We start from the raw sequence: 19811 nt of genomic DNA on the forward strand, positions 1-19811 counted from the left end.
CCGGGCAGTTAGGCGTTTACATGTTGCCACCCATGTATATGCAAGCATTTCTTACTGAAAATTCTGATTTAGGTTTAGTCGTACATTAAAAAATTAAAAATGGCTGTAGAATTCTTTATGAGACGCAAGCATTATTGCCGATAACGATATATTAAAGTGCATTTTCTATGTGTATTTCCCTTTAGCAATATTTCTTTGTTCAATGCGCATGCATCATTAAGGATTTTAAAACACGCGCGCATGTCTCTGTACTGTGATATAAACACGCTGGAAGCTGTAGAGTCCGAGAGAAGCAAGCTTAGGAAAACGAGGCATGGCCAAGTGTTTGTCTTGCTACTCGAGTTCTTTACGCTCTCAAAGTGTTTATATCACAGCACAGAGACAGTCAGCCAATCAGCGAGCGCGTTATCTCTCAAATTAACAAATAAATGGTCTTTTCAAATAATGGGGGTTTTTTTCGGTTTTTGGTATTGACTTTATTTTTGCAAAATGAAAGAAAATGAAAGACGGTCGCAGGATCTAGCAGCACTTTGCACGAGCCGAAGGCGTCAGCATTGTGCTCCATTCATGCATCACAAATAAAGCAGTTTTCGACCAATCAGCGCGCGCGTACTATCCTAACTATATAATATTTTTTAAATATTGATATGAATCAAACAAAGAAATAATTTGATTTGACGATGACGTGTTTCTTTGCATTTTTAACGCAGTTATATGTAACCAATCAGATTGCGACGGATTGGGACACGGTAGAAGCGAAACAAACACACAAATTAAGGAAAAACAGGGACATACAAACAAGAAAAAAACAACCAACAACGACAACAACAGCAACAAACAAACAAACGAAAAAACAAAACGGGAAAAAGGAAAATGAAACGGAAAAGAAACCAGAACGTAATATTGTAAAACTCTTGATGTTTTTATTCCAATTTCCCGCTTTAACAAATTATTATTGTTTTTTTTACAAAACTTATCAATTATTCATCTTATTATCCAACAAATTACTTTACATTAAGATTCATTCATGAGAGTCATTAATCTCTAGCCCTTAATTATAATAAATAGAACGAAAGTATAAATTAAGATAAAAAATTAAATATTAGCTGCTTAGCTTCATTATCACGCAGTGGATCGCTGTGGTTTTGCGATGCGAGGAAGACTGCATGGTAAATAAGATGCAGCAGGCCCCAGCGCCCAAACCTGGTGTATGAAATTTTAATAAATTATCAATGATGCGTAATTGGGAGTTTTTTAGCTCTTGGGCTTCCAGGCGATTCTAGTATTAGGCGTCAAATTCGATTCACTCTAGCGTCGTCAAAATTAAATTTGAGCTCGCACTTGATCATATGCATGTGAACATGCTGATTTGCGCGTTAGGAATAATAAAAATATTACTATCGTCATCATCATCCTTATCATTATTATCATCATCATCATTATCATTTCTCTTTTGGGAAATTTAAAATGATGCAAAAATATGAGCATGAATGCCGTGAAACACTCTGTTTGGTGCATCCATTTTTGATGTAAAATCATGCTGTTTGCTATTTGGGGGTCCTCTATGGAAAAGGTACGTCAAGAATATTAAGCGATCAAAGATTCTCTTGGGCTGCAGTTAAGGCAATTGCCTTAATTTCATTTACTTTACAATTTTCATCTTTTAAATTATTAAATATATGTTTTGTTCCAAAAACTCAGCCGGATTTTCAAATTCCATTCAAAAAAGCGCCTGCCACAAGCATAAAAAATAAAACATTTCAAAAAAATTCGTTTCATAACGAATTTGAATTAATGTTTAAATATAAATCCAATAAGAATAAAAGAATAGTTGTGACTCCAAGTCCTTTTGCATCCTTTACCTATACTTTTCGCCAGTGGCGAGACAACGTATTGCGCATGGGCATGCGTTATCAACGTAAATGTCATTTTCTGCGATAGCGGCATACATTGAAATATGGTCTGGCTTCCGTTTGAACAACTTCTGTTCATCGTGCGTTATATGGTTATTAAACGTGACCAGAACCTATAATGTTTATCGAATTTAGAGGAAACATTGGTTTAAGGTATTAAAAACGCACAAATTTTCATTTTCCATATTCTTGGCGTGCATGTTACGTCATAGCCGCCATGTTGGTTGACAATAACAAATCGTTCCTCATTAAGCCTCTCTTGTTAGATCCACCAATATGGCGTCTGTTTCATTGTTATTTATATGCCAAGGGATTTTTCGGTCACTTTGTTACACTCCAAGATCTAGAATTGCGCATGCTCAGCTATTCTCGCCCTATTTCCGAACATGCGCATGCGCATTACGTTCTCACCACCATTGTCTAACGTCGCGTCATACTTCATATAAAAACCTTATTGAGAAAATTTTCCGTCGACTGCTCTTTGAATCTATGCAAGGCAGCCTTCACGGGGAACCGCTGACCAGCAACATCCACTTCAAAGTTACCGTTCCTGATGTATTCATCGGTGATAGGTTCTTCTGTATTCTTTACGTACCCCATACACACCGGTTTGTTGAGCACGAAGCTGAGAGACGCGGACGAAACTGACCCTACGATTTTGCCATTCCGGAAAACTGGTTCTCCTCCCCAGGGAATGTTGTTGCTGTCGTGTTCTTCCAAAGCCATGAATATCAGCCGTTTGTTAAGTGGCTTTCCTTCTAGGCGCTGCAGCGCTTCCTTGCCAATAAAATCGGTTTCCTGTGTAAAAAAAAGTGTATTTGTTTAATGGTTTGAGACTTCAATATATTCTAGTTTACTCTTTTAACTTTTAAGTCGTGACGTATTCCCGGGTCCAGATGCTAAACCCGCTAAAATACGACTCTAATGCAAACCTTTTCAACAGCAAATTCTATTTTGATGAACATTACAATAAACGCTTTTCATATTGCACCCGGAAGTATTTCTGTAATACGAATGACGTCACACTAACAGTGCAACGCCCGACTAGTCTGCATTTTACATTTTTTATACACGCCAGCCAACCAGAAAGCAGGGAAATTTGTTTAGAAAGACCTAAATTCTATTTTCAAGTCGACGAAATAAAGGAAACATCTCTGACTAGCCAGCACATATGAAAGTTCATTTTGATGCTATAAAAGATCTATTCTAGTTGCAGTATTATGCCTAACAATTGACTAGCTTGGGTCCCAAATAAGACAGATAACGTTGACTAAAATAGTAGAAAATTCTAACCTTTTGAAGGTCAATTCTGTTCTCCAGGCCGGCTTCGTATGGAGTGACAAATGATGTTAATTCAATCCCCATTCGTGGGTATCCTTTCTCGATACGAAGAGAATCGACACAGTAGCATCCTGCGTTGGTGATGCCGAATGGCTTTCCAGCGGTCATCATATGATCATACAGACCATGCGCGAACTATTAGGAATAAAAATATATAAAAACATTCACTATTAAAATTATTTTTTTACCATTTTCGTTGCGCATTCTTTGTTATCGTTCGGTTAGGTTTCTGGTTTGATTACTTAACGATTATTCGCCGAAGGCGAAGTGAATATCGGGGAATATCTACCGAGACGCGAGTCTTCGAGCGGCGAGGTAAATATTCTCCAATATTCACTGAGGCTGAGGCAAATAATTGTTTTAGTATAAATACAAGGTAATTTGTTTAAAAAAAAAAGAAAAAAAAAAGGAGATAAAAGACATTTTTTTCCAGTAACAGCAACGAAGCAGCTGGCCGCCATTTTGGATTATCACTGGAGGTGATTATCGTGTGAGTTTCTCGACAAATCAGCGCGAGAGATTTTCAATAATCACCTGTGTATTTTTACTAAATATGAATAGTTTTTTTCTCCCTTGTCGGTTCTCCGGTTTTCCTCTCGCAGTAAGAAATAACACGTGAGATGAGAGTTGCACGCATAGAATGCTAAATCAGTGTAGTCGGGTAGTGCGCGTGTATAAGAAAGTGAGGGGTCATTGGTTCACACTTGGAGCAGCACCATGAAGTATCCTAGCGCATCAATATTTATAAGGTGAAATCAAGAAATGACAACTGCTGCTTCCATATATAACTATTTCAAAAAAGGTTGAAAGGGCGAACGGCGATAGGTAATAAGCGATAGGCGATAAGCGATAGGTTATTCCAAGATGCAAGATTGGCTGAAATGACTTGTATTTGTTATCATTATTCTTGTCAGCAACACAGATGTTGTTGTTGAGATATTTAGTGTTCAAATATAGTTAATGCCAAATAATTTAAAACGCCTAATGGGTTATTCGTGTTTAGATGCATGCCCACTGTGCCTTTCGGTCGTGTAATCGCCAATCACCGATCGCCATTTGCCGTTCGCTCCTTCAACGTTTTTTGAAATAGATGTATATACTGCTAATGCTTATGCATATGTTGCAAGCCTAAAATGGAATTGTACGGTTGAGTCAAGGGCGCGAATAAAGCCTACGCCATCTCGAGTGCCTACGTCCAAGCTGCTTTGGGTGACGATAGAGGTTTCGCACTATCACGTAATGGCAGCCATGACAGGAGGCGAACAACAAGTTAGATCAGATTCAATTGTGCCATCCTCCTGGAATGGCTGTCATCACGTGATGGTGCAAAACGGCGTCCATAGCGACTAGAATGGGATTTAAAAGTCGAAGTCATAATCTCAAAATCTTACCTGTGTAGGGATGAATAGCTGCCAACCTTTTTCCAGATCACCAACATTTGTTCTTCTTAAAGCCTTGGCATCAGTTGCGTATACCACTTCTAGTGTCTGTCAAGAGCATTAGATTCAATTGGTCAGTTTAGCCCACAAGACCCAGAATTAACCACGACGACTCGAGCTGATTTCCCCAAGACTCACCTTAAAGGTGTTGATAGGGTAGTCTTCCTTGTTGAGAGGTGTTCTGGTCAGACTCTGGAGCAGTTGATCCGACTTCGGCCCCAGGACTCCAAGAACGACGTAAGAGGACTGCACATCTCTTAATGTTAACGTGGAGTTTTTAGGGATGTGCCGTGAGATCCAGAAATGCGCAGCCTGGGTGAAGGCAGTTGGGATGATTATGAGGTAACTGGGGAAAATAGGGAGGCATTAGAATGGCAATATAGAGCCTGTTTTTGAAAGCGCGCAGTACGTCGTACAGAACGTCAATACAATGTTCTTGCATCGTGAAAACTTTTGGGTGTTTTTCTCCTCTGTAATGTTTTCTCTACTTCAGCCATAATGTTTGAAATTGTAAAGATTATTCGCTAAATACCAAAGGAGAGCGAAACAAATGAAGATATGCATTACACAAAACAAAATTTACAAACATCTAAACGACGCGCAAACTCAGATCAACTTTAAGAGACATGGCCGTTTTTAAGGTGTGTTACATGCAATTTTGACCACCTACTCCTTAATTTTTCGACAAAAGAAAGTCGACAGTCGATGTCATAAAGATAAGTGTTGGAAGAAAATTAGGCGCGTACCATTAGACTACGTCACCTCATTGATCGACTCAATAACGAGTTATGACAAAAGAAAGAATAGATAAAAAGGAAATATTAGCGCAAAAACGATACAAACTAAATACCGCGGCAAGAACACGTACTTTGTCATGCGCTTTTTTAAAGCGCTTTTTTTAGCTTGCACCTTTATCAGGATGTCATTTATAGATTCTTAAGTCCAGATGAAGACGCTGCAGTGACGAATCAGTGTTCGCATCAAAGAACGAGATTGCGCCATCGCGTCGTCTTTATTCGTATTATAGTGCGAAAGAATATATGAGAGGTCAACCCTATCGAGATTATCTTCTAAGGTCCAATTGGAATTTAGGAATGTTGATTTTTGCGGAGGGAGGAAAACCAGAGAACATGGAAAAACCCTTGAAGCAAGGGAGAGAATCAACATGATATACGCATAGGTTGGCTGGTGTTAAAAACAAAAATAACTGTGGGAACTATAGCAGAATCATGAGTGACAAAGAATACCAAATATGGATGGTTTTATAAGTTGTTTTATACCTATTTTTGTCAGTTCTTGCTACAGTACATTCCATCACATAACAACCTTCCTTATTCAGCAGGGCTGTCTGCACCACACCACCCACTGGGATGTCGACGTCTTTTGCGCATAATAACTGTAGAAACTGTTCACATGATTTCTCGTGGAATGACTGAGGAAAAACAAACAAAAATCGTCTTCAAAAGAGAATCAGAAAATAATAAATGAAGCTACAACTAGTTGGTATTGATCACAGATATCTTTAACGTTAGTTGTATTACAATAATAGAGGGAATTAAGAATGAAAAGATGAGAAGGCAGGGATACGTTGAAATTGAATATATAGAACGACTTAGAATAAACCCTTTTAGCTTTGGCGCAAAGCTATTTTATTTCAGACCATGCGTCGCTCTCTTATTCATTATTGTTTTGTTTAACAGTTGCGCATGAAAAGATATATAAATATGGATACCACTCAAACAAAACATGTTATTCTCAAGAGAATGACACGTGGTCTGAAATAGGGAAACAATATACACTAGGATAGGCTGAGATAGGATAAGAAAAGATAAGAATGGATGCTGGCGCGATCCGCACGCATGAAGTGCTGCTAAATCCTGCGTCTCCGTCGTTTTGCGTAAATAAATTCAATACCGAAAACAAATTTAGTAGCTATATAATAAAACGAATAAAACGGCTTTTTCCGTTCTCCATTCAGTAATTATAAAGCATTTAGGAAGCGCCGTAAGCACTCAAGAACTGTGAGAAGCACTCGCCTACGTCTCGTGCTTCTCCTTACACTTCTTTCGTGTTTACGTCACTTCCTGTATGCTTTATTACTGAAAGGAGCGCTGAAAAAACTGTTTTATTTGTTAACTACTTACACTGATTTCGAAGATGCCCATGGACGTCATGTCAACCAAAGCCACATTTTCGTGACAAGCTTTTACCTCCATCTGTACATTCCTGAAGAAACTTGGTTTTCCGAATGGACTTTTACTTGATTGAACTTAAAGTCAAACGAAATTACAACCGTCAGTTTAATTCACAGGCCCTATAGTCAACATTAGAGACCTTTAGCTCGACTTTTTGTGCTAGTTACCGCAAACCTTAAACTGCAGTTCGACGTCAGGCATTTCCCGTCAAATTTTCGACCTTTAACAACACGTCATAACAAAGTCTTTCTGGGTCTGATCCATAGCAGTGAGCACGGGTTAGCGTTAAACCTGATGCTAAAGGTCTCTATTCTATAATTATTCTGCGCATCATCACATGCTTTAAGGACCGCATTTAGGCAAGTCATTTGACCTATAACACTATGACGTCACATCAAAACAATCTATTGTTTTAACGCTAAGGATCATGGTCGCCAGAGGGGGAAAAATAGCAGCAAAACGAATTAAATCACAATAAAAAATGGTTAATTAGATGGGGAAAGGTGATAACAGATAAATGTTGTACTAAATATCCCGAACGAAAGAAAATTTCGCCTAAATTCCTATCATCCTTGCCCATGTAAACAAGCTGTGACGTCATAATGTTGTACTATTTCGTGAAAGAATTTTAAGAGACAAGAAGGCCATTTATATGGGGTAAAATAAGATGAGTTTTACTTAAGATTATCACAATAAAACATATTAGACATAAGATAGAATATAAACTTATTCTCAGTTAATTTCTAATAAAGTACAATGTAATCTTCTCGGACTTAAAAAAATACCGAAATCATCTTCCACGAACAAACTGTTGACACAGTTCTTGAAAGCTTGGGCTTGTTGTTGCAAAATAGTATAAGATTATCGTAAATGGGGTAACAAATTACGATGGAATTTACTCAGTGGAAATAAATGGCCATGGAAAAACATAGGTCGAATGTTTCGACAGATAGTCCAGCGACAACCGGACGAAATATCACGAAAGTAGTCAACCAATTGTGGCCCATGTTCACGAAATTAAAAGATATAGGAGAAACATCGTGTAAAAACATCGTCTTTTTTCGCCGCTGTCGATCAAAAAATTCCGTTCTGCGTTTGATTTAAGATTGAAGGTTTTTATGCGATTTGATTGGCTCCGAGTACTCCGAAAATTGAACTACTTACTTACGGACTTACACAGTCGATGGCATAGTGCCTCCCGCTTCACTATAGGCAGTAGCCACAATAAAGGACTATAAAAATGACACTATTTGAGATATGTCGGTTACTCGCGCTAGAACTGTCTTCTACTAATCTAATACTAACTGGGGATATATATATATATTTATCGTTCTTTTTTCTCGTTAAGCATACATATATTTATCTATTATCTATTATCTTATTTTTCATTTTTATTTTCATTTATTCTTATTTTCTAACATATGATTTTGTATCTTATTATATTTAAATATTCTTATATTAGAATTTAGAAGTTGAATTTTGATTTTTGATTTTTGAATAATAATAATAATAATAATAATAATAATAAAATAATAATAATAAAATAATAATAATAATAAAAATACTAACAAACCTGTGGCCCTTAAAAACTATGCATTAATTACAATATATTATATATAAACCGGTAAAATTCCTTATATAAAAAATTACTTAAAAAACAAAAATAGTACAAATATGATACAAAAGCCATAGCTACAGTAAATAAAGTATGACTATACGAAAAATGAATATTGAGAGAAATTATATTTGTAGTAGCCTATCAAAAATCACGCTCTTTGTGACACAGGCTTACTGTTAAAAGAATACATGCATTATCATTATTACATTATTTATTTAACTTACTTGTACTATTCCACTCGAGTTCTTAGGAAGAAAAAAAGAAACTGCAGTTAAAACAACAGTGGTTGAGTAACATAAAGTCTAGAAAACACGAGAATCAGGTCTATAGCGCCAGTTATGCACCGCCAATTGACCAATCATAACACACAAAATTACCTTACTGTATAATCACGAAAGCACGCGGATAATCGTCGTCAGCACGAATTCTATTTTTGTGGGCCTATCAACCGTCGGCTTCCATTGACATAACAGTTGAATTTCAACTGAAGGAACTACCGATGTTAAATATAGGTACTTTACAATTCCCTTTTTACCTTTGTCTTTTCAATGAAAATTCATATGTACGCGGAACCTCTGTGTTTTCCGACAATGTGATGCAAATCATTTCATGTATCATATGACCCGTACAGACCTGCTCGCGCGCTCTTATAAAACCTTTGAAAAAAGTTACATGAGGGGGCCGGACAGTTGAAGTGAGCGGGCTTGAAAAACTCGTCCGGCCCTTCTCAATTGTACGCGCGCTGTATGTTTATCAATTTTAGAAGGATTTTAAAGCCTAGTTTTTACAAAAAAAAGATGTGTGTGTGTGTGGGGGGGGGGGGGGGGGGGGGGGGGGGGATAGGGGGGTCATATGATAAAATGCTTATTGACTGAGTTAGGTTGGGCTGGATGGGAAAATATTTGGCTCGAGGTCATGCCGTGCCGACTGAGCGCAGCGACCAAGCCCGCCTCCCAATAAAAAAACATATGACGTCCTCCAAAACCGTATTTTGTCACGACGACAAATCGTACAATTCGCGCGTGCTATTTTAAAATTTTAAAATTAAGATATAAACCTCGCGTGTTCTGATTGGTTAGTCGCGTTGCATTATAAGAGCACACAGCACACGCGCACTTTCTATTTCGTCATCATTCGTGTCCAAAATAACCGGCTACTCTAATTTGTACTTACTCGTTTTCCTAACACTTCGCTCGTGTTCTCCCCATGCTTCATTATGCTCACCGCATGCACTCGCGCGCGTTTTCTATTTCTTTGTGTCTTGTAATGAACGTATGGATAATATTTAACAATTATTTGCCGAAGGCGAAGTGAATATATCGGGGAATAATAACCGAAACGAAGTTGAGGTTATTATTCCCGATATTCACTGAGCCTGAGGTGAATAATTGTTTTAGTATAAATACACAGGTGATTCTTAAAAAAAGGAGGAAAAAAGAAGATAAAAGACACATTTAAGATTAGGAACAGCAACAAAGCGGCTGGCCGCCATTTTGGATTATCGCTGGAGGTGATTATCGTGTGATAATCTAAGTTTCTCGACCAATCAGAGCGCGAGATGTTCAATAATCACCTGTGTATTTATACTAAACCTGCATATGAGGAGTGAAGAATCTACTAACCTTCTTCAGGCAGGCTAAACCAGTTAGCTCTCTCCCAGCCCATTTTCTCTCCCCACACCGCTCCTGCCGCGTCAAGCTGAGAATACAATGGCGATGTCTTGACCTTCCTCGCGTACTGATTCTCCGTGTACGGGAATCGAAGCGTGTAATGCCATCCTAGAGTCTCTTTGACCCGGTCACGCAAGAAGCGCTTATTATTATCGTGACGAGAGAAGCGTTTGATGTCCACGGGCCATATGTCTAGTGTTGGGTGTCCCTCTGTAATCCATTCTGATAGGGCTTTACCAACTCCTGCCGCACTAGCAATACCACTAGAACACATACCGGCTGCTACAAAGTAGTTACGAACCTGAGGATTGGGATACGATAAAACTAATTATGTACGTTGTAGTCTCGATGTGGATTTCTGGACTCGGTATTACATGTGAGTAGAGTTTGTTAGGTCTCTCCCTTGATTCGAGGTTTTTTCTCTTGGTTCTTTGGTTTTCCTCCCTTCACAAAAAGCTAACACACTACATTCCAATTCATTCACTATGGTAACCATTGACCACCATCACTAGGTATCTTACCACCACCTTCACTATGGCAACCATTGACCACCATCACTAGTTACATTACTATCACTTTCACTATGGCAACCACTGATAATTACTATAGTCATCGTACCTCAGGTGCTTCTCCGAGTATATATCGTCCATCAGGAGTAAAGCTCTCTGGTCCGTTGATAAGCTGGCGAATCTCCACATTCTCTATGATAGGTACTCGATGAAGTATCTCATTCAACAAGACCTCTGGAAAAAGTAGATATAGCTAGGGGTTACTGTGGTATATTAAGCTGTTTATCTTCTTTCTTTCTTTCTTTCTTTCTTTCTTTCTTTCTTTCTTCCTTCCTTCCTTCCTTCCTTCCTTCCTTCCTTCCTTCCTTCCTTTCTTTCTTCCTTTCTTTGATTTCTTTGATTCATTCGTTCGTTTTTACCATTTCAAATAGTAATAATTCCTTCAATTATCTTTTTACCCGCATACTTACCGAAATGATCCCAGTCTTCGGGCAAAAGCTGGAATTCAAAATTCTTCGGAATCCCATCGTGAAAACACGGCTTAGACTCGGGCTCAAACCCTCCAATCATCAGCCCTCCGCTCCATTCTCGGAAATAAATATGGCCGTCCGGATCGCGAAGGTTGGGCAACAGGGAATGGACGCCTGGGACATCTTTGGTGACCACGTAGAAATGCTCACAGGAATGAAGAGGGATGTTCACTACTGGGTTACTTTTCTAAAAATAAAAAATAAAATAAAAAAGACACGTATACAGCTACGCTCACTCGCGTTTACAGTCGTTCTCAATATGACGCAGAATCAAACAATTTACCGTCACGTGCAAAGTGGGTTTTGCTAGACGTCAATAAAAGTGTTTCCATGTTATCATCGAAAAATACAAAGCTTTCAAAGCCACATTGTCTATGGAATTTCATGGAAACGCCTAGATTAAAGTCTACAAAAGCCTACTTTGTCGCGACGAGGATTCCGTGCACTTTAAACAAGGGATACTCGATTGCGGTTTCAGTAATGGTAGTTTTGGTTAAAAGTCTAAAACATAGCTGGAGGCACTTCAATCGATGCGCGCGCGGCTAAGATGAGCTCATTAGCAAAAAAGAAACCTGAAGAAGTGATTTCTTTACATTCGTGTGCGCGTTGTTTCCCTTTTACTTTTGACACTTTGATCTGCCAAGACGCTGTTTTTAATAGTATCGATAATTTAAATGATGATTTAGCTACTGCGAAAAGTGGGTCCAGTTCTGGAGTACAAGATGTCGGGAAGTACGCTTCTTTTCGTCTTTATTACAAGGCCACCGCAGCTTTTGAGAGAAACTTGAAAAATAATATTTTTGAAACGCCAAAGAGAGGCTGAAAACAAAAACGCTTTCGGAATCGAAGTCGTATTTTTTCCATTATTTAAAACTGATTTCTTCAATACTAAAAGAATCGATCACTTACCAGTCCAACGTCTCTTGCCCACTGTAATGAAATACAAGTACATACACCAGTATTAATAACAATTCTGTGCTTAAACACTACGTTACCTAGCACAGAAAACGTTTGTATTGTATATTCTACATAACAGACACAGGGTGTAAGGAGAGACGCATACTAGTTACAAACTGGTAAGGTCAAGTGAATTGTAATACAATTACTTAGTTACATATAGTAGAGTGTATACCATATATCCGTCAAAAATTAACTAACAAAATTATACGAATTAGTGCAAAGTTTTGTTGGTCTACGGTCTACTGAGGTCTACTGGACTTACTAATTTGCGCAAATTTGTGCAATTTCTTTTTTTCACGGATATGGTATGCACTCTAAAAGAGGAGGTCCTTGGGGAGTGCGCAAAGCGCTAATTACGAATGCCCAATATAAACACATTCACTGAGCAGTTACTCCTTGTGATCGATTAACGTAAAATTATTTCTTTTTCTAGGCTACTTTACCTGTCCAGCACAGTTGATGAATATACTACAGTTAATGTCCCCTTTGTCTGTGGCTACCCCCTGCACGATACCACCTTCTGTGATCACAGAATCCAGGGTCACTTTCTCGTAAATCTTCACACCTGCGGGGATGGTAATAACATACTTTAAAGGTGATGAAGAAATAGAAAACGCACGCGCGTGCTGTATGCAGTTATAAAGCACGCGGGGGTTGGCAGAACACGGGAGAAGTGTTAGGAGAAGCATGACGCGTAGCGGAGTGTTTCTCAACGCTTCTCGAGTGTTCTGCCAATCCTCAAGTGCTTCATAACTGCACAGAGCACAGCAAGCAAGTTTTTTATTTATTTTCATAAAATACAAATCACAGGAATGACGAAACTGGAAGAGCGCGCGCGTGCCGTGTGCTCTCATAAAGCACACGCTCTTAACCAATCAGAAAGCGAGATTTAGAACAGTTATTTAAAAATACAGAATGGTAAAAACGATGCCCTGAAACGACCTCTTGGCTGATAATAAGTCAGGGCACGGCTAAATCACAGATAGAATAGATAGAACTCTGAAACAACCTCTGGTCTGATCATAAGTACAGGGCACGACTAACTTAAAAATGGAATTGAAATTTGGCTTTTTATCGTTTGCGGAGGGAGGAATTAAACCGGAGAAAAGTTTTTGAATAAAGGCGGAGAAACCTAACAAACTATAATCACATGTATGCAAAATACAGGAATCTAACCCGCATCGAACCCGAGAGTAACCAGAGGTGAGAGGCGAGTCGGTGCACTAGCGCTGTCCCATCCCTGATTCCAAGACGACTCCCAGTAAAATGATCATACATGAAATGCTGAATATTCGTTTGCTTAAAATGTTTAAATAGCGAGGAAAAAAGTATTTTTTTTACACAACAAAATACTAGTAACTACTAACCATTCATGATAGCACCACGAGCTAACGACTGACTGATGTCAGTTGGGTTGGCTGCGCCTTCCTCAGGAATCCACAAACCGCCCTGTAAGAACAATCACGCACCCTCACGTTAGGACCCATCGACACCTTTATAACGGTGACTTACAAAACTGGCCTTTTTCTTCTGAACAATTTCTCGACCTATTTTTGGTCCCGTTACCTAGAGTCAATTAGAGTCCCTCAAAGTTTACTCGCACGAGAGATGTACTCATGCTCCTCGCTCTCTGCCATGGAGTTGGCAAGTGAGGTAGCGAGTGCGCAACTCTCTTTCCTCATTTCTCAGGTATCAAATATAGGTCGTTTGCAAGATGGCATCATTTTACTACTATAACCAGAATGCTTCACGAATTTTATTGCTTCTTCAAATTCGCATTTCGTCATGAAAATATAGCACGACTTTTGCTGCTAGTTAACTTAAGTTTGAAAGGGATTCTGGTAGAGGTAGTAAATGTAAAACAAAAGTAAATTTATATTGAGGGTGACACGTGACAGTCGTAACTGATCAATTTGTAGCCCTCTGTTTTTAACATATTTGAAGAGACGGTAGCGCCATTTTAAGTGGTCATCGGAGCCACAGTAAAGGACCAACTATAGGCAGATATTTTTAGAGCAATGGAATGGTAACTTCTCCAACACAGACTTTTTAAGACCCTGAGTGTTGGTTCGGGCAGGAATTGATGGTGCCAAACTAACTGAGCCAACCATGGAAGGGTCTATTTATCTACCTGCAAGTCGTCGATGCGTAGCTCCACAGGCCAAAGGTCTTGACATTTTTGCGGTGTTAATAATTCTGCCTGGATCCCAAACATCCTACAGTAAGGGGAAAAAAGGTTAGCCAAATTTAATTATCAAAAATCGTTTGAAAAATATAGCAACTTCCATGCATGCGAAACAAGTCCTTAGATACACCTAATTCAAAAAACGTTGTCATCTCCAAAGGCGTAAGGCAACAGGCGATAGGCGAAAAGCAATAGAAGATAGGTCATTCCAAGATTTAAGAATAGCTGGAATGACTTGTGTTTCTGCTTCTTATTCTCATCAAGAACGTGGACCTTAATGTTGAGACTGATTCAATGTTCTTTGTATTGAATGAAACCATTTGCGTCTCGGAATGACCTATCAACTGTCGCTTTTGGCGCGCGACGACAACGTTTTTTTGAAATAGGTGTATTCACTTGGACTATGGGTCATAACTGACCCACATCAAGTTTTATCACATTAGCTATTACAAAACACGATGTCTTATATCAGTGCCTTTTCATTAAATTATTATCAATATTATCATCTTCACCTATTAGGTCAATTATGTTAACTTAAGACATTTTTGTTATGATGTTACGTTTGATGCGTATACGTATTGCGCCATTTTTCTATAGACTGCTTTCTTTTCCAAATTATCTTGGATAAGAGTCTGACAGGACAATACAAGAGAAATAGCAAAAAACGTGATTTCTTCTAGATTTTCCTGTTTGCCAAATTTGATTAACATGAGCGGCAGCAAAAGAACCTTTTACCTGCACTTTGCTTCGTTTCTCTTAAGTAGAGTCATACGCTCCTCCGTCCTTGCCACATACATCCCGCCACACGTTTTGAAACCTAAAGCAACTAGATTAGCTATTTTCGATCCCCAGGTTTCATGCGCACAATGATGTATTTGCTGAGCGAAAAAAGGATCTCAAATTAACATTGCCCGCTAATTAGGATTTGGAAACCAAGATCCCATCTTTTTGCTTTGTGCGATACTAGTAGTGTAGTGTTTGGGAAGAAAAGGGGAAAAAATTCACGAGGAAATGTTGAAGTTTTTCTCACAGTAAAGATTAGTGAAATTGTCTGTAAAATTGTGATGAGAAAAACGCAAAGAGAGTTGATGAATATATTCACGTTAGATTTGAAGATGGATAAGGGTTGATAATAAGTTAAAATGGAACATCACATTAGATATAAATAAGTTACGATATGATGAAGAACGCGCGCAAACAACACTCTAATCACTTGTTCCACTCGATTATCACAAAATATCGTGGTTTGTTAGTATCTCGCAAGCAATTAAGCCGCATCTACACGAGCAAGTTTTCCTTGACAAGTTTTTCTTGCTCGTGTAGGGGCGGCTTTATTTGCCTCTTCCTTCGGCATCGGCAAATTTTCTTTTCCGAATTCGCTTGACTGATCACGAGTCGAGGTTAATTTGGACTTGATGAATAAAAGAATGAAGTTCAGTCTTGATGTCAAACCATCGTTTGGTGGTCATCCAAGCGAATTCGTGAAAGGTCTATTTGCTAGCCTCCTTTGCAGACGTTATTTGTGTCGGTCTCTAGTGGGGTAGGGATAAGAGACCGACACAAATAACGTCTGTAATGGAGGCTAGTCTATTGCTTGCTCGCCACAAATCACGATGGGTTTGCTCAACCTAGTTTCAACAGTTGCTTTTAAATATTGGATTGTTGTTGGCCTGAAACATGGTTGCCATGAAACCACTCTGTTACACTATTAAGATTTTACATCCACAAGATTAATAAAGTGTTAAGCAGTAAGATATCACCGCTACTATTTATTCTACAGCTCACTACGCAGTATATATACAACGTTCTCGAGACAACCTTTTTGAACTAGCTGTATGTAAACATGCATGTCGTATATATCGAACATACCTGTTGCTAGTCCAGTTTCTTCCTCCAGCTTTTGGTAAAGTTCGGTGCCATAGTTGGATAGCGCTGTTTCAGAGCTTGTTGCGCGCATTTTGCCGATCAGTCCTACAGCATGCCATGTTGTTCCACATGTCAGGCTGAGTAATAAATGCTTAATTAGTTCAACGTAATACCTTTGCTTCTTTTTTACTTTGCGTCCTGTAATTTTCTCATCAACTTCCTCCATTTCCATTCAATACTTCCATGTTTCGTTCGTTCTTAATTACGTAAGTACGTCCGTTCGTTTCTTTCTTCCTTCCTCAGTTCTTCTCTCCCTCTCTCTCTCTCTCCCTCCTTTCTCTTTTTTTAAACCTTCTTTCACTCCTTCCTTCCTACACCCTTCCATGTATGCTTCGCTCGTTCAAAGTTCACCTGTCCATTCTCCAATTATCGTTCATTCCTCCCTTCCTGTATTCATTCCCTCTATGCACGCCTTTCTCAAACAGACAAAAACATAGCGTCCAAGTGCTTCCTTTCAAATTCAATTTCAATTCAGGAGGTTAGGTTGCATTTGGGATGTAAGTTCTGTTCCTATCCCTAGTCACATCTCATTTATTTTCACTTTTTGTGCTAACTTGTCCATTATTGTTAGTTAATTCTTTTGTAATATAATTTTATTTTCGTCATGAAATCATTAAACTAAGTTGCACATGTCTACTTCATACCACAATAAGTCATGCCCCCTTCCCCCTCCCCCCACTCATTCCATAGTTGATCTTAAAAGGTTTTCTTTTTACATACCTTCCTTGCTCTAGCAGTATGATATCATTCCAGCCAAGTTTAGACAAATGGTAAGCAACAGAACAGCCGATGATACCACCTCCACAAATCACAATCTCTGCTTTGGAAGGTAAGCCAGCATCTGTGTGCAGACTATTCTTTGTGGTTTGTTGTCTGCTGAGTGGGGTCGGAAACAGTGGAGAAATTCTCGATAACACTGGCAAAAATCTGTCAAGATAAATAAGGAAAATAGCTTTAGTACTTTATAATGATGACAACTTTAAATATATATTTTTTGCTATTAAATTAATAGTGGTCAACAAGTATATGTAATAGGACTCCATGCTGTCCAATTAAGAAATAATTGGACAAGAAAAATTCCGAGGACTTCCAAAATTGGATGAGGCTGAGTCCAATTTGGCAGTCAGAGGAATTTTTCGAGTCTAATTATTTCTTAATTGGGGAGCATGAAATCCCATTACCTATTAATCATATAGCTGCCTAATTAATCCCATATCAATAAGACCTGTCCAATTAAGAAAATAATTGGACAGTTACCTATATGGGATTAATGAGAAGCTGTATAATTAGCATTGTTATTATTGTAAAAAGTCTTTTAAAAGTCACAAGAGTGGTTGCACCATTGTTGCACCTTGCTAGGCAATCAAACTCATGGTTGACCCTTTTTTTAAAATTTTTATATCAATATGACATGTCACAGTCGAGCATCAAACCATCAAAAATTCTGTCCAAGTACTGAACCAAAAAGATTTGAAAAGACACTAAATAAAAATGACGAATATTCATTGAGTGTCTCCTCAAATATTACCCAGGTTCAGTACTTGGATTGGTCATGCTTCCATTGAGTTTTTGGTGCAGGCAGGAGGTAGCTATAACAATATATTTTTAATCACCTGCTACCCAAAATTAACAGCAGCAGTTTAGTGTCTAAAGAGCCTGTTTTATCAGTATTTTGTTGTTGTTGTAATTAACAAAACAGAAAGATAATCAAAATAACATAAAAGAGCATGTTAAAATCAGCAAACATGTGGAGTTTGAAGGAAACAAGTTGAAAACTGCCAAAAATATGATTTTTAAAAAGTGTGCAAAATTAAATAAAGCTTCCTCCAAGAATGATATCTTCTTGATTTTTGAAATTAGTTCCTTTAAACTTAACAGTTTTTCTAATTTTAACAATATATTTCCAGCTATGGTAATCATTTTTCTTGGATCAACCTATGACCCCGGGGGGGTACTCCCCTATATATGCTATACAGGTTTGTGCCGCCAAACAGGGTATGGTTTTCAGCAATTCTACTCTGGAACAGGGTATATGAAATCGCGCTCGCTCTGGAACAGGGTATATGAAATCACGCTCTCTCCTCTCTGCAACAGGGTATATATTTTGGCAATACCGGAATAGGGTATGGTTTTCAGCAATCTTGCACTGGAACAGGATATGAATTTCAGTGATTTTACTCTGGAACAGGGTCAGGGTTCAGAGGGCTCAGCGGCACTGCATCCCTACCCTAAACGGGCAAGAGTACCCCTCCCCCCCCCCCCGGGCTTATGACCACAGAAGTAAAAGGTGACAACTCATTGCTCCTTCACCTCATTCTTCTTCATTATCCTTTCTCTCCCACTCAGAATTATAATATTCAAAAGTGATGGGAAAAAACAACTTCTAGGAATTGATTTTAGTTTAAATAAATTTGATTCTTGTATGTGAGCCCCTGGATTAAAAGATTGATCGAAGTAAAATATCCGTTCATTTGTGTACCATTATTTACCAAACTTTCACTGGGGCAATATTTCAAGTGGCTGCAGAATAGAGCCTTAAGACCCTCCGGCTAATTATTGCTAATTAGGGTCTGGTTGCTCGGTAACGCTTCTTACTCAAATAGCATTTTTTTATATTATAGTATTATATTAGGTTTAAATGAGAATATAGTGATTATGAGAACGATATTCACAGGTTGTAAGCAGAAGTAAAATGAAAATCACCAAAGCAGAAATAATATATTGCCCACATAGTTCATAATAATGCTTTGAACAACTCTACAACGTAAATACAATAATTAATAGGCTCTAATTTAAAGACTTATATAAGACACGTAGTACTTAGGTTTTTGTTTGTGTGGAATATATATTTAATTTAACGTTTTCGAGCGAAAATACATGACTATTTTATAAGCCATAGTCATAAAAACGTTCTTTGATTTGAAAATAATCAACTCAAAAAAAAAAAAAAAAAGACAACATAATAAGTTAGTCTTCAAAGAGGAATCATGACTCTAAAACAAACATTACATCGTTTGTTTATTCGATGATTCGTGATCTTCATGTGACCCGCCATTGATTTACGACCCCACAAGACTTGTTTCATTTTCCCCGAAATAAATATTTGTCAAATATTTTAAGCGGCATCCTACTAGAGACAACTGGTCATTTACTTCAATATTATCTTATTTTAGGAATATTTACATAAGCTTCAGATTGATAGCTTTTTGAAGAAAGTCTCAAAAGCGATGATATAATGATTGTCAAGTTTACTTACTTGTTGCGAAGGCTTGAGGACCTGAACGGCGTAACGTTCTTCAATCCACTTCGATACATCTTTCAATATCTACGAAAAGCGTATCTGAAAGACGGAGAGGCCATTTCATCAGCTAGAACTTTTACGATCCATAAGGCATTGTTTACTAGAAAACATTTTTCCCCTTTTTCGGTTCTTGTACGAGGGTAGAAGTGACTAATCGTAAGTACAGATCAAACCATTGAACACAACAAAATCATCACGTGTCTTTCATGTGGTTAGTACTTCCG

General features: G+C 38.2%; 1 protein-coding gene across 2 annotated transcripts; it reads right to left on the reverse strand.

Moving 5' to 3' along the window:
* Positions 1 to 903: 903 nt before the first annotated feature.
* On the reverse strand, positions 904 to 19772 carry LOC116300961 (pyruvate dehydrogenase phosphatase regulatory subunit, mitochondrial). 2 transcript variants are annotated; one of them, XM_089034323.1, is made up of 18 exons: positions 19543 to 19772; positions 17007 to 17213; positions 16230 to 16363; positions 15096 to 15177; positions 14307 to 14391; positions 13543 to 13624; positions 12619 to 12740; positions 12125 to 12145; positions 11156 to 11402; positions 10795 to 10919; positions 10129 to 10477; positions 8731 to 8751; positions 6838 to 6962; positions 5974 to 6125; positions 4832 to 5039; positions 4646 to 4741; positions 3207 to 3389; positions 904 to 2711 (listed from the first exon to the last, which is right to left on the reverse strand). In XM_089034323.1, exons 1-18 carry the CDS (start codon positions 19599 to 19601, stop codon positions 2352 to 2354), a joined length of 2658 nt encoding a protein of 885 aa, XP_088890449.1. In that variant the 5' UTR covers positions 19602 to 19772; the 3' UTR covers positions 904 to 2351. The 2 variants fall into 2 exon arrangements, with proteins under 2 accessions (XP_088890449.1, XP_088890450.1); XM_089034324.1 differs by lacking the exon at positions 8731 to 8751.
* Between the last annotated feature and the right edge of the window lie 39 nt (positions 19773 to 19811).

The sequence above is a fragment of the Actinia tenebrosa genome, unplaced genomic scaffold, assembly GCF_029948245.1.
Source record: "Actinia tenebrosa isolate PJP-AT-01 unplaced genomic scaffold, QUT_ActTen_1.0 PGA_scaffold2__45_contigs__length_23673736, whole genome shotgun sequence".
Classification (NCBI taxonomy): Eukaryota; Metazoa; Cnidaria; class Anthozoa; order Actiniaria; family Actiniidae; genus Actinia; species Actinia tenebrosa.